We start from the raw sequence: 15494 nt of genomic DNA on the forward strand, positions 1-15494 counted from the left end.
GAACGTTGAACCGTCCGGGTGCGTCCCTGGTGCTTAAGCCTCGTAACCTATTAATACATGGAGAAGGGGGAAGGAGTTTGCCCCATGCAAGGCTGTGAAGAGAATTCAATAATCGCGTCATGACGAAATCATTCTCCAAGCTGGATTTTTTCTACTATGAATAACCCACACTGTCTTAGCAGTCCTGGACTTGCGTAGATTTAGATGTAGGTGCTATGGTAACAAAAGGGTTGAGAAGAAGGATGGATCAGATCATTGCGACTATTGATGGAAGTAAACTGTAATCGTGAGCGGTACCATACTTTACTATCTGTACTTACCTTTTACTATCTATCTACTTACCCATCCAATCTCGCTCAGCTCCGGGCTCCGATCCTTTTTGAGGCTGCATGCACGTCCAACAGCAGCTTGCAGGAACAGGTTGGGTACGCAGTAGAGTTTTCGATCCTCGTCCTAGCCCCCGAGTTGGGCAATGCGAAGCGTCTGTGGGAACGGTTGTGCTGACTCGTCCGAGGGGCGCAGTGGAGGGGAACATTCTCCCGTGTTATTATTAGTAGTGACAAGATGGGAGTTATCTATTTCGTACAGGAGGAGTACTGGGATCTTGGCAGGACCCTGATATTAGTCCCTATTTGGTTGCCGTATGGGGTAATTGTGAAACATTGTGAGTAAAGCCGCGCGCAAACTTGACTTGGCATAGGGAAATGGTTAGTCAGGCTGAAGCTGGTAAAAGAGGTGTCCAGTAATGTCAACTACTTAGTAGAAAGCGCTTCAGTGCTCTTATCAAGTGCTACTTCATGTTGCAGAGGAGTTGCTTGCTACTTATCAGTCGGGGCGTAAGTAGATGATCAAAGTGTGGTGTGATTGTTCCATCATACTCTGCCCCTGCTTTGTCAGGAAAGTAAAAGTAAAAGTAACTATCTCTGGGTGACTTGGTCTTTCACCGTCCGCGCCGTAACTTACCATTCATTGTTTGTTTGATACCACCGAATATACTTGGATCGGATCGGATCCTCACCAGTACCACCGCAACTGGAAAACCTTCCCTCCAGCATCCTCCTCCTCCTCCTCTTGGATTACTAGTCAGGTCGCTAATCAAATCTAAATTAAGTGGGTTTACATTATCAACCATAAGACAGATGTGAATTCCTGCCAATTCAATCCTCCGAAAGGAATGTTGTACAGTTATAAGCGGTCCACCTGGAGACTCCCGCTCCCATTCCATTTGACCAACGTCATCCTGTTGATAACCGGGGGATGAAGTGGCTCAGCCAGCCTTTTCATGCCTGCCACCGTTTCCCTGGTCTTCTTGTCAAGATTCCTGGAGTATGAGATTCTAAATTGGCTGACAGGCCCATCGATCGCTCAATCATTCCACAGATCGGCCCTGCAAGTATGGACGTGTCAGCCCCATAATGTTGAAAGCAAACCGAGTGCAACAACCCTTATAGTGTGATGGGTGTTGTCGACAGACAGACAGACAGATGGATCAAGACAGATTATCGTATCATTCTTTCAGTCAAAGGCCTGAGTTTTGATGGTCTAGCGGTCTGCGAAAGCAGCCCTGGCTGGAGCTGTCATATCTCACGCTTCGCACCCACTGTACAGTAGAACAACTAACGCTAAATCCCCTGCATCCTCTTCGAATCGACAGATCTTACCAACACACTACTAACAACGATGATTCGTATTGCATGTTGTTTTTAGCCCGATGAAGAAGGACACGTTATGATCGTCTCTCAGCCCGAAGTAAGGTAGATGCAGTTGCATACCCTTGAGAAGATCCAAAGATGTCCTGCCCTTCCGGTCACCGGCGCCCATGTGCACTTGACCATAACCGAAATGTACCAGATGTATTCGCAACTTTCACACGTCGCACACCAGGGTCATCATTGCAGGAGGCGAATTCCAATTTGTCTGCCTGTATCATGTCCCGCTGTACTCCGGACAGCGTTCCCAAATGGCGTGCTGGGATCAATCTGCCACTTATCAATCAGAAGAGGAGGTTCGGACGGTCGGATATATCAAACCCGCCCGCGCTACGGTCGCCTGAGGCCAATTTCTGCGCTCGGGGTACCCGCTTTGGCCAAACGTTGAGTACTACGGCTACGAAGTACTCCTCTCACTCCCTTTCTTGAATTACCTCCCGGCCGGATTATGTTCCGAAGGGATGCAAAACATACTTGACTAGAAGAGCTTGATGGCAAGAGGAAAAAAAGAAAGTTCATGTGCTCAAAGTAGGTTTAATTTACAGAAGTTACTCCAGGACTTGAACAGCGGAGGATATCACATTAAGTCCATCCCATTGTCTATAAGCCCCGACTCTCCCTGATCGTTGTCGGTGAAACAACAGATACCTAGTGAGCAGCGTGGGCCTCCTCCTCCGGTTCCTCCTCGAACCAGCTCTCCTCAACGGGAGCGGCCTCACCAGCGGCGGCCTGGCCCTCAACCTCGACCTCCTGGCTCTCGTAGGACTTCAGCTCATTGGCGAGGTTGGCCTCCTCGGGGGACTGGGGAGCGGCGGGAGGAGCGAACTTCTGGACGTGAGCGTCGGCGTCACCGGCCTTGACGGGAGTGGGCTTGTAGGCACGGAGTTCGCGGAGGTAGAGCTCCTGGACAGGGTCGGCTGCAAGACGTTAGAAAGCGTAATGCCTCATATGCACGGCTAATTTGCCCAATCCGAGTAAACATTCTCGATGGGAACCGATTCCACATTGTATGATAGAGGGTCACATACCCTGACGGACAGCCGAGGTCAGGAAAGTGCGGCGAGAAACAGAAACCTGTTGCCGAGAGACGCGGGAGAAGAGAGAGCGCTACCGAACAGGGTCAGTCACCATGTCACCCGGTTGAGTTGGAGGGTATATCGTAGGTGTATTGTAATCTTACCGACGCTCTGAGAGTCTGGGACATCATCGCGGCGGGGTGATAGATGAGGGGGGTTGGAGGTAGGTGGGTTTCTGCGAGGAGAGCAAGTGCTGATTGAAGCCGATGTTGGAAGTTCGACGTTTGTTCGGGAGCCTTCGGCTTGGCGGATGACTCAGCAGGGCGGCTGCGAAGTCCAAGTCAGGTGCATCTCCAAGCTGGGTTTGTCCGCTTCGCCCCTCAACCTCAGTTCTCTCGCTTCCTCTTCCTCTCCTCTCTTCCCTCTCGTCGTTCTTTGTTCCCCTCCCCTCTTAACCTCCCGGCCACCTCTTCCGCAAGGCCTTCCTTGTCTGCTCTGCGACACTTTTTCGTGATACAACCCTCACGGAGAGACCTTGACTGGTTCCATCGCGGTCGGGCAAGTTTGGCTTCGAGGTTTCGGGGATTACGCTGGAGAAGGTGATCACCGAGTACTTCAGTGCTTTACTCTGGGAACTTTGGCAGGACCAAGAGTCCTTCACCTGCCCGGAAAGGTAAAGCGCTAGCTTATAGAACCTGATCCCCTCCTTGAGGATAAACCTGCATGTCGGTGACTACCGGTGGACCTTCACCGTTGTCATTCATCATGTAGTTTTCACTCGGGAATCTCCTGCATCGTCTCCCATTGGAGTTGTTGTTCAGATATGCTTGGGGCATTCAGGCTAACATTGGTACAAAGGCAGTGACGTGGAGACGTACTTGCAAATCAGTCTGAGCGATTTGCGCCGCTGCTGTCCCGTTTTCTATCGCCGTTATACTGTGAGCACGCCGATTCATAAAGTCTCTCCAACAGACTTTGGTCGTGAGCCTCACCTCACCATTCGAAGGCCGTTGCACCTGCAGCTCCGCGTTTATCGACCCCTTTTAAAAAACGATACACCCAAGCTTTGTCACACTGCCTCTAAATATGGCTGCCGTTTCCCCTGCTGCCGCTAGGGCCGAGCCAGGCCAATGGAAGAAGAACCTTTCGGCCCACGTCATTTGCCCCGAGTGCAAAGAAGTGCCCCCTAATCTGGAGTTTCCTGGTTCCCATGAAACTGTTTGCGGCTCATGTGGCTTGGTCCTCGCTGATCGGGAAATCGACATGCACTCTGAATGGCGTACATTCTCCAACGACGATCAGAACAACGACGACCCTTCTCGTGTTGGAGATGCTATGAACCCGCTTCTCAACGGTGATCAGCTGGAGACCCAGATTGCTAGTGGTGGGTCGGGCCGCGTTCGCGACCTTTACCGGGCTCAGAACAAGCAGTCAAGTGAAAAGGCAAACAAAGCTCTTCTGGCAGCCTACAAGGAGATCGGTGCTCTCTGTGATGGTTTCAACATCCAGAAGAACGTGGCAGACACAGCGAAATACCTCTTTAAGATTGTGGACGATGCCAAGGCATTCAAGGGAAAGTCTCAGGATGTGATCATTGCAGGCTGTATTTTTATCGCCTGTCGCCAGTGCAAGGTGCCACGTACCTTCACTGAGATCTTCGCGGTGACCAAGGTTACGAGGAAAGAAATTGGTCGTATTTACAAGGCTTTGGAGAAGTTCTTCACTGCGCAGAACCTCGAGCGGATCAATGCTGTGGTCTCCAGCGGAGGTGTCCCTGACCCCAACGACACATACACCGCTACGACTTCCACCAAGCCTAGTGATCTTTGCAACCGTTTCTGTAACCTGTTGGATCTGCCCTTCCAGGTTACCAGCGTCTCCTCTGCTCTATCCGATCGCGTGACAACGATGGGAGATTTGGCTGGACGTTCTCCCCTGTCCATTGTGGCAGCCTGCATCTACATGGCTTCGTACCTGATGGGACATGGCAAGAGCGCCAAGGAGATATCCCAGGTGGCCCATGTCAGCGATGGTACGATCCGCGGTGCTTACAAGCAGCTATATGCTGAAAGAGAGCGCCTAATCGATCCCGAGTGGATCAAAGATGGAAAGGGTGACTTGAAGAACCTGCCTAATAGTTGAATGGGCTAGACCTTGCCCTTTTCAAGCAGTTTGACTACTCGACATTTTGCCGGAATAGCCGCTTGTGCTTCACATCCAGCGCCTTAGTCAAACCTCGCTACTAGCTACTGAGAGTAAACATGATACCCCAAATCACCTAGAGATATACACAAAAAAAAGAGAGAAGAACAAAAACAAAAACACAGATATATAATCCAAATCCATTTCATACCGTCGCATCACCATATCAAACAAAGAATGGCAATTTGCGAAAGAAGGACCCGGTAGTCTCCCAAACGAAACGAGAATGAAATCCAGAAACCAGAAAGGGGAAATCTCAGTCGTTATTTCAAAACCATCATCATATGCCGTCATTTTCCTTATACTAAACCATCTTCCAACTTCCAAAAGCAGCCCTGATAACACCCTTTCCTTATGCTTCTCGGTTCCCCGTTGAATTTTCCAAAAAACCTTCCCATTGAAATTTATTTATTCATTTGCTCGGTCCTTTAGCCTTTCGTTTCAAACTCTGTATGTAATTAATCCAGACATATCTAGCTAGCATACATGCCATGCATCATGCATCATTAGTTTTCAAATCGATCAATTCCTATTACTACTAGTACTAGTAGTAGTATCTATATAACATTCATACAGTAGATAACGTAACCCTGACAACTCTTGCAATTCACAGAACGTAAAAATCTAAACACCCAAATTTACCTCTGCAGTGGTATTATTATAGGAGTAGATCTGATCAGTAAGTCGTAAAGACTGAACTTCGGCTTAGGTGAAGGATGATGATTAGTAGAAAGTATTAGGGGCAGTGTCCCTCACGCAGATGTATCAGAAAAGTAAAGTACGATGAATGATACGAATAGCACTGCTGGAAGTGGGCACTCAAGCTAAGCTAGCTAGCTAGCTAACTGGCTGGCTAGCTGTACTTACGTGTTGTCAACTGGCGGTGGTTGTTGTCGTTGTTGTTGCTGCTCTATAGCTACTGCACAGAGGTATGGTAGTACTATGCGTGTATGTGCTATCAAGGGAGTGAAACAAGACGGTGGGGTGCACGAGTGTCTCAAGAAATGAAGGAAAAAGGAAAAAGAAATGAGAAAGCAACATGTAGAATCAGACAACCGTCAATAGCCGGTACTTCACTGGGTCTCGCCAATGTCACCTTCCGAAGGCCTTTTGCCGTCTGCAGAGGCGGCTAGGGTTTCGGCGACGTTGTCGACGTCTTGCTCAGGGGATGAGGTCTCTTTGGCAATAGGGACATCCTCCTTGACCACGGGTTCTACAGCGGGACTTGGCTCAGCCGCACTGTCAGTTGGTATTGAGTGGGCAGCCTCGGTGAATGTAGGTTCCTTGGACTCAGTGACTGTTGTGTCCTTCGGTGAAGCTGAGACTTCCTCTTCCTTCTCCGGCAATGGCTGCGGATCAACAGATTCACCGGCGATATTCTTTGCGATCGCTGGAGCCATGGTATCGGGCTTGGTATCGGGAACAGCAGAGTTGGCTTCAGATCCAACGACCAAGTTACCGTCTTCACCAACTTGCCAGACATTCAACGTTGTGGTGATTCTGACCTCAGGAATAGTGGGTAACCTCGTGCTGGCCTTCTCAACGGCAGGCTTTCTCCGCGCGGGTCCACGGGCGCGGCCCTTCCGAGCATCACTCAATGGTTGTTTCTCTACCGGGGCGGCTTCTTCCTCTTTCTTCTTCTCCTGAGGCTTGGGAGGGGCCTGCGGGCCAAGCTGCAACCGTGAGTTCAAATCCGACAGGAACCCTGCCTTCAGGGCAGCAATCTTACTACCGCCAGGACGCGCCGGTACGGCCGGTTTGGGCTTGGGAGCGATATCTTTTGATTCTTCGGGACTTGCACGAGAGATAGGCTTGGCTGGACGGGCTGGAATCTGAGGCTTGGGTCTATCCGGGATGACTGGAGGTTGACGCTTTTCAGTAGGTGAGGTGACCGGCTTCGTTGATGCATCCACTGCTGGTGCCTGCTGCGGGCGCTTCTGAGGACGTAGTGGGATGCTCGGCTTTGAGGGAACTTCTGGGCTCTTGACCTCTTCCTCTGACGGCTCTATGGTCGTCACTAGTGTATGGCTTTCAGGGGCGTCCTCCCAGATGTCACGGCTGGGGAATCTCTGCTTGGCCACTTCCGGTCGAGCGGGGGGCTTCTCGTCATGCTCTTCGGATTCCAAAATCTGTGTTGCGACCTGATGGGGATCCAAGTGACTCGCGTGGCTTCTACGGAAAGACTCTTGCTCAGGAGTCTCAAACGCCTCCTGCTTGGGGCCCTCCGGGGTAGACACTGTAGCGTGCAGCTGCAGACTGTTAGGCGAATCTTCCCAGATATCCTGGCTAGGGAATCGATGTTTGAGCTCCGGACGCTGCTTAAAGCGCTCTGCAGTTGAGACAGTCTTCTTGTCCTTAGCATCGTCCTCAGGGAACAGGGGCTCATATTCTTCGACATCTTCAAGAGGAGTGTAGACGCCTCCATGCTCTTCGCGCGAGTCATATCGCGTCAAAGCGGGCATACCACTCTGTACACTAGCAGCCCTGCTGTTAGATCTACTGTGCGTGGCGCTAGGTGTGTGACTTCTGCCTTCATAATCGACACTACCACTCCGTTCAAACGAAGGAGAGACAGCGGGGTGCTGGTAGGCCGACTCGGGGCGTACTTCGTCGGCAGCCAATATGGGCTCGTCGTCTTCATTGCCATCAGCAAAGCCGCGGTTAAGCTCTTCCGGATCCGGAGTCTGGGCGAAACCATCGGGATGGTGCAAGTGGTGGTACGGCTCGTCAACATGGATCACTCGAGGTTCTTGTGGCTTCTCAACTGCCTCTTTCTCCACAGCCTCATCCTGTTGTGCCTGGGACTCTGCGGCTGGTAAGCTGGACTTGCGGAGTGGGGACTCGAAGGCCGGACGAGAATCCCGACGTGACTCGGGAGGTGGCGATGACAAGCGATGCGTATACTCGTCGGAGGCAATGTAGCCAACTTCCTCCTCTGGAGTTCCCGCCACAGCAGGCGAGGTACCTGAAATATCATTATCAGCACTAACGTTCCGATTACAAAAGTGTATTGTTGGTTAACGTACCAAGTCCAGAGCCAGTGACAGCAGAACCTCGAACAATCTTGTTTAGGTCGTCACTGCTCAAAGCCCAATCTGGTCTAGGCGTGCCAACACCAGGACCATATTGGCCTTGTTCTTCCTTGACGTATTCCTCAGGGTGCTTCTCGTACCACGCTTTTTCAAACTTGTCGTTTGTAGGTACACCGTGCCCATGCAGGCCATAACTTCCGGGTGGCAGAGAGGCCTCACGACCACTACGGGTTCTGTTGTGACTCCGACCTGGACGTTGCTGCTGGTGCTCCACGATGTATGGACTTGGGGACGGAGCCTGGACATCGCCCGCGTTGGGGTACATGGGCACTCTCTGCCCAATCTCGGGAATTCCGTGATCATCACCGTGGAGTGACTGTCTGCGATCTGCGGACGCGGTTGAAGACTCGGCGCGTGAGCCACTAGCCCGCGAATGCGATGAGCGAGTGGGCCTTTCGGCATGATCATCATGAAGAGGAGACCCGGCACGGCCCAGACCGGCTGCTGCAGCTTGACGAGAATCTGTACGTGTGACCGCCTGCACCTTGGCCTTGGCACTGGAGGAGGGTAATGATGGCCTTGGCGCATGAAGCTTGAGATCGCTTCCCACGTTACGTGTTTCCGCGGGGGTCGACTGGTGGGCGTCGGAGGCGTTGCCAACATCCAAGTCTTCGTACTCGATACCCTCTTCACCCAGAGAAGGAATTGTGACACTCGGAGGACGGGGAGGCAGATCGGTCGAGGGGGTACGCTTCACGCCCGAACCATTGGGCAGTTCATTCAAAGGAGAAGGTGCATAGCTATCGCGGTAGGGAGACACTGAGCGCTCAATGCGGTGGGTAGGACGAGGAGGGATCCTAGGCATGTCTGCTGAGGAAGGTGCAAGGCCTTGTTGAGGTGATCTTGACGGTCGGGGAGGGATGACTGGAGCTGTTTGACTCGACATGATTGTCTGGTTGGTCTGATAAATATGGTTTCGGTATGTGCTGAAAATCAATTCTAACGATCGTCAGTCTCAGCGGAGCATTGAACAAGTGTCACATGAGCCAGTTGGATCTCGATGGCGGGGAAGTGATGAGGGTTGGGTTTGAATTGGAGCTAGCACAGGGCAGCTGTGCATACATAGGTCACGGAAACAGGACAGGATGCAGGGGCGATGGTCAGTCTGGGGGGACGTGCTCCCAGTGGGAAGATAGAAGAGAGCACTATCTCAGCTAATAGAGGAGCTAGCGGAAGAGCTGCAGAAGAGGGCACGAGGCGAACTCTGTGGCAGGGATTGTACATATGTAGCCGGAAGCAGGTCGATAAGATAGGTGCCATGCGAAGCCGCTCACATTCTTTGTTGTCTTGGCTAGTCCAACAGACTTCTGAAGGCGGATAGGAAGCCGTTCCAAGGGATTTGGAACGATAGAGAAAGGACGATACTTGCAATGACTGATAAGGGACATGGAATTGATTCGCTTACCTGGCAAGGATAACAAGTGTTGACGCAATGATGGAAGGAGGACTTCAGCCCGAGCTCTAGAATGGGGGGGAGGAACGGGGTGGGGAAAGTCAATTCTGGGAGAATTCAACAGATGAATATGAATATGATGCTGAGACAAGATGGAAATATACGAGAGAATGTGTCCGAGCGAGGGGGAATGAGGAGAACAGTGAAGAAGTAGAAACAGTAGCAAGTAGGAGGAGGAGGAGGAGGAGGAGGAGCAGCAGCTTGGCAGCAGGAGACGGTCAGGCCTGCAAGATAACTAGTCTACTAAGTAACTATGGGGATGATGTATGACTCTTGATTCCCGCAAAGTGGCCGTAACAGCCAGACTAACCGCTTTCTTCCTGCCACGGCCCACCGCCCCGTCGCGTGACGTGCTCTGACGGCATAATACCACTCCTGTCCCCTCTTGCAAACCGTATGGTAACCGTATCTGGGCTGTGAACCAACCGGCGCTGTTTGTTGCAATTACATAGTATTGTTGAGGCGGTGGCAGAGGACCCCGCTGGGATCAGGAGTCATTTTTAGGTTTCCCATTTTTTCTTTCTGTATCACCGTGTATCATTTTTAAGACACGTTCCACTAGACCCTTTTGCAAAGGATGTTCACGATAACGTTAATCGGTTCAGACAAATACAAAGTAGTCATAGTAGTAGCTAGATAGATGGAGAAGACCACATACCAACTGTCCATTTCTCAGGCATCATCTTTCAGCTGACGACAATCCACCAATAATACCAGATTAACAACAAATCCCAAGACCCTCAAATGAGACTTACCCTATGCATGAATGACCGTAATGGATAGGTATGATTTGGTGATTTTTTTTTACTTTTTACCCTTTTTCACTGCATTGCATCATTTGAGGCATTTTCCCCTCTTAGTCTGCTCTTGGAAGGTTGAACATAATGCAAACCAAAAGTCTAGACACCTACTAGGTACCCCAGTAACATCGACGATAACACTTTAGCGCTTCGTGATACTACGAATTAGCATCTATGAAAAGGTCAGCTCAGACCCCAAAGGCAAGGCCGTCGCCCCCCGCCTTGCACGACGCAGAAACTCGGTATCAAATTGGCGGATTACGGGTTGATGATCTGTGGCCGATCCATTCTTGAAAACTCCCCGTTTGCTCTAAGAATAGGAGAGATTAAATCCCTCCCCTATTTTTTGCGATACTTGGTAAATAGATACGATGAATGGTGCGGGGGGAAACATTCTAATACTGGTAAGAACATACACTGTCCATGGTGAATTCCCCCCCTCTGCTGCGTCAGGGACCACTTCCCTTCCCCCCTCCCCTTTCATGTTGGGAAAATGAGTCGGGCTAGACCATGGTCCAGATATAGTCTCAGCCACAGTGCCACGAAGGGGGTATTTCCCCCCGTTGCTACTGTTGTATAGTGCAGAGATCTGTCAATGGGCAATATTTCCAAGACACCAAGTGACAGAGAAGATTACCAGCTTAGCTATGCAATTCATATTATTTGTACAATAGGTCACCCCCTGTGCACTATTTTATTCCCCTTTCTACATTGCAATTGCCAAATACTTCAGTGTGGCGGTGCAGACCGCTTCCCGGACTGATTTACTGGTGCAGCCTTCCGTGGTACAACAGGTAGTACTTTGTGTTGGTTGCCGGTCCAATATTGAGTAGTACTCCATACCAGGCTGCATGCTGCTATGCATGCATATATACCTCAGATTTTAAGATCGTGAATGTCAAGCAATTCCGCTATTATATCCATTCTGTCGAAGCACTCGTTGAAAACGGATAGATACGGAGTATATGTAGCATGATATGAATTGAAGTATTCCATGTAGTCTATAGTAACTATGCATCTATCCTTGGTGGCAGGTTTTGTGGCTGCCCGTGGCGCACCCTCCCTGTCCTTATCAGATCATGAAAGGGCAACTATAAAAAATAGCATATACTATGAATTATATAAGAAAACTCTCCTTGTTTGCCTGCGTTGATATAGTTGCTAAATACATTTAAAGAGTTACGTATTCGCCTAGTTAGTACTCTTGCAGTTATCAAGAATCCATGATTCGTGAGTAGATATAGTAGTTGGTAAAGATCTTTCCTAGTACTCTGCAGAGGAGACATGGCTGGCAACCTTAACTTTACTACTCTGTATACTGTGTGAACATGCCGTGCAGAATTGACTAAGATGATGCTACCCATTTACTACATGATAGACGTGTCTCTAAAGAGTGAGGGAGTCCCTGTATCCAACAAGTATCACATCAAGACCTGAAGATGCACCTTGAAGAGGGAAGAGAGAGGTAGGGTGATGTCCTTCAGACGAGTGGCCCTAGAGACAAGAAGGCCATACCTTAAAACCCGCTATTTAACAACCTTCAAAAGAACAAGAAGAAGCAACCAAGGCAGTCTGAGGGTCGGAACAGTCGTCTTCCCCATCATGAGGGCTGTCATCAGCAGTTGTGATGCAGCATGGACATGAAGAGGTGTACTGAGATGCACGAATGAAGGAAATCCTTGCCGAAAGATAGTACTACATGATGGAAGCAACCGAAAAGCAGGTTTTCCCAAAATCCAAACCCAAGACAAGATGCTGGTCGGCGGTAAGGGAAAGAATTGATGGGCTTCTGGAGGTTGGAAGGGGAGGCTGGCGGGCGCCCTTGACGTGTTTGGTGTAGGAAATTATTGGTGTGCTGGTCCGGAAAACTTATCCTACCGGCACAACCAGCTATCACTGGCCCCGTTCTGCCTTGACAGGTTCCTCCCCAAGCAGGCGGACTGATCTCCGGGTTCAGTCTCGAAACTCGCAACTGTCGTCCACTGGCTCACGCCACTTTCGTCTTCCTTCAATGCTTTATCTATTTCATCGTCTTTTGCTCGGGATCTTCCCATCTGAGTTGATTCTTGTTATCATCTACTGACGATTTACCGTGGTCTTTCTTTAAAAAAACAGATGCCGCATTTTTCAGGAAACACACATTAACACTACTGAGGGAAACTCTTCCCCCCTCGTGGTACAGGATCTGATCTTCCCCCATCATGCCTTCTAATTGAACCTGCTCCTTTCGACTTTCATCCACTATCCATTCCATCTGATATCTCTATAATGATTCGATGCAAACATAATGACGGAGTAACAATGCCGTTCTGGCAAATAATGCTATGTTACCCGGGCTTACAGCCATTGTGAAGTCTCCTGCCCCCTGTGATCCAGTACAGCAACAGCTTCTGGGGGTAATGTGAGCCTCGAGGACTGAACAATGTTCTCTAGATTGCGAAGCATCTCTTTAGCTAACGCGAATCTCTTGCTGAAAGCCACTAGAAACCGACACAATTCCACAAACGCATCCTTTGAATCGTCCTCGTTCAAGGCACTCAGAAAGACAAGGAGACTACTATTGGTGGGCTCGAGCATCTGCCTGGGTATTTGTCGCAATCCATAGGCTTCATGGTACGAGCGGAGACAATGGACAACTTGCTTCGCCGATCGAAGCTGATTTGACCGGGCCTGTTCAAATTCCGATGGATGGGACGTGGGCCCGAAATGTTGATGCTCCAAGAAATATTGGAACAGTACCATAATCGTATGGTGATATCCGATACTAAATGACAGTCAGAGATGCTGTAAACATCTGCTCTGTGAAGTTCATGTTCTTACTGCAGGTATAAGATCTGTGGTGGTTTCTCATCGTCGGCTTCAAAGTCCTTCGGAAGGCTGTCAAGCCATCGCTGCAACCGAACGCATCTCTTATTGGCTGCTATCCACAGTTCGCTGATTGGCATGTCGAGCCCTTTGTCAAACAGCAGATCCGGTATGTCCGCGACAATCTCGGTCAAATCGATCATTTTGGTCATGACGAGTCGTAGATATGCCGGGTGTTTGACGAGGCCAACCTGATTGAAGCGAGGATACGGTTTCCACATAAAATCATCATCGAGCGCAGTTACAGGATAAGGTTTATATTTCGGTGGCTTCAACTCTGCGACCTTGCGACTATGCAATGACGTTTGCCTGCAAATTCAGCCGGTTAGCTTGGTCGGTTTACGTCGGGGATACCGTCATACGCGTTCAAAATAAAGAGACCCCAAGCAGTGATTGCACAAGCATGCTGCAGTCGGAGAGACATTTTCTCCCACTGGTGGTGTCCCATCCTCGGTGACATGAACATGCCAAAATCTTGTGCGAGCTGTACAGCTTGCCTGAGCATAAGCCAGCTCAGGTCATCTTTACCTTGGAATTTCAGGCTTCAACTAGTCAGCTGCTAGAATCGGTTATGTAAAGTAGGGAGGGGGATCTCTTCGCAAGCCATACAAACGACTCATTAGGGCCACAGCTTGAATATTGGCCAGAGAAACGCGGCCTTCCTCCGCGTTCCACAATCGCTCTGCTTCCGCATAAAAATGCTGCCCCCGTGACATCTCATCGTCAGGGACAGCAAAAACTTCTGGAAAGTCGGAATAGATCTTGTTGTTGTCAGAAATAGCAAATTGAAAGGAGGATGGGAGCAACGCACACTTGCCACTGCTAATATGCTATTAACAAGCAGCGAGGTGCAGCAATCTGGATTGCTTTCTCTGGTAGTCATATGCTTTAGGAACGTCTCTTGATCCACGACCTGCAATAACGGATGATCCCAAGTGAAGTACAACGATATTAGGTGCGAAACAAGATGGTCATCATTAGTAACCATTGTCCAAGGCCCGGAAGATACCTGAAACAGGGGACTATCACATAGCCTCTCCACTGTTATCCGCAAGTGGGCATCGACAACTGGGCGCTCGTGCTGCGATGGGATATCTTCCGCAGGCCCAACGCTCTTGGAGTGCTCTGAACTTGCGTCACTGAAATCAGTGGCAGGAGCGTCGATAATAGTGACGAGGTCGTTCAGTTGGGCATTGCCACGGATCTTTTCCAGCATCTGTCGGGCCTTTTCTTCATCTGAGGATCGAAGCGTTTCGAGAAGCGAGTATAGCAGGCCTCGGTAATACTCTAGCTCTCCTTGGGTGCGCCTCGCAGCGACCTTTCGCCTCAAGTCGAGCGTCTCATCGAAGATGCATCCCCCAGTGTTTTGGCATGCCTTACAAGGTGGCGGGCGTCCGCTGCACTGTGATCCTTCTTCGTTAGCAGGAGCGCGAAATAGGTGAATGGGCAGACGAAGGGCAAGGATGCAGGGTACTTCGTCGGGAGAGAGGCCCTGGGTTGCCAGTCGAGATTCATTGAGACACGCATGCACACAGAGTCTCCCTCCCTCCCTGTGTTTCCCCATTGCTTGTATGCAGAACTAAGAGTCCAGGTATTACCTTTCGCTTTGCCTGCTTGCATGGCAAACATGCTGTCGAATTCTTCCTTGACTTGGCCAATGTGGTTGATCCAGTTGCAACGGGGCCTCGGGGCCCAGGGGCTAGGGAGGGAAGATGTTTGCCTTTGTTTTCGGTGTTCATTTCAGGCGACGATGCTCCCCCTCGGGCGAAGGAAAGGTAGCTATGAGATGATGGAGAGATGCTGTCGCATCGCTGATTAGTGGTTAAGGCTGCTCTTGGGTCAGTCGGATCGTACGACATGAATATCGCAATAAGACGTACGGCAATACTTTTTCAATCTGAACCGATTATTCTTGGGGGGAAGGACTGCAAAGAAACGGATTTCGGCTCAGGAACACGGGCGAAGATGCTAAATCACCTCACCCTATTTCAAAATTCGGTATGGAGCGACCTTGATGGTTCAACTCTCATGCAAAGAACAACCTATTCCGGGATACCTGTCAATAGGCATATTTCGTCAAACACGGATGCCAGCCTTTCAACGGTCGGTGGTTGTTGCTGATGATTTGTGCCGCGGTGACAACAAGACCCAGTGGGGTTGGGGAGACGATTTCACCCTAGAGGTGATAAAATGGTTCAACAAATCGAGAACACCATGATACACGTGATCATAGACGTCTTCTATACGAGAGCCTGGGGATGGGAAGGGGCAGGGCTGGCAGAAGCAGAAAGACTTACCAGATAACTAACTGCCCGGGACCATGACTAACGACCATCACTTCTAAGCCAAAGCGCTTG

At 50.1% G+C, this 15494-nt stretch overlaps 4 protein-coding genes across 4 annotated transcripts; 1 reads left to right on the plus strand and 3 right to left on the minus strand.

The window, feature by feature from the left end:
• Positions 1-2357: 2357 nt before the first annotated feature.
• On the minus strand, positions 2358-2916 carry AtWU_05848 (ATP synthase subunit H; the record flags this gene model as incomplete). Its single annotated transcript, XM_035500958.1, has 3 exons — positions 2358-2626; positions 2738-2816; positions 2890-2916. 3 exons carry the CDS (start codon positions 2914-2916, stop codon positions 2358-2360), a joined length of 375 nt encoding a protein of 124 aa, XP_035356851.1.
• An 895-nt stretch (positions 2917-3811) lies between these two features.
• AtWU_05849 (transcription factor SUA7) lies at positions 3812-4867 on the plus strand (the record flags this gene model as incomplete). Its single annotated transcript, XM_035500959.1, has 1 exon — positions 3812-4867. One exon carries the CDS (start codon positions 3812-3814, stop codon positions 4865-4867), a length of 1056 nt encoding a protein of 351 aa, XP_035356852.1.
• Positions 4868-6000: 1133 nt separating this feature from the next.
• AtWU_05850 (Aim21 family protein) lies at positions 6001-8905 on the minus strand (the record flags this gene model as incomplete). Its single annotated transcript, XM_035500960.1, has 2 exons — positions 6001-7892; positions 7954-8905. 2 exons carry the CDS (start codon positions 8903-8905, stop codon positions 6001-6003), a joined length of 2844 nt encoding a protein of 947 aa, XP_035356853.1.
• Positions 8906-12609: 3704 nt separating this feature from the next.
• AtWU_05851 (putative C6 transcription factor) lies at positions 12610-15459 on the minus strand (the record flags this gene model as incomplete). The annotated part of the gene is made up of 8 exons (XM_035500961.1): positions 12610-13036; positions 13093-13446; positions 13500-13679; positions 13747-13898; positions 13949-14539; positions 14736-14965; positions 15018-15062; positions 15447-15459. 8 exons carry the CDS (start codon positions 15457-15459, stop codon positions 12610-12612), a joined length of 1992 nt encoding a protein of 663 aa, XP_035356854.1.
• Between the last annotated feature and the right edge of the window lie 35 nt (positions 15460-15494).

This window comes from Aspergillus tubingensis, assembly GCF_013340325.1.
Source record: "Aspergillus tubingensis WU-2223L DNA, scaffold_7, whole genome shotgun sequence".
Lineage (NCBI taxonomy): Eukaryota > Fungi > Ascomycota > Eurotiomycetes > Eurotiales > Aspergillaceae > Aspergillus > Aspergillus tubingensis.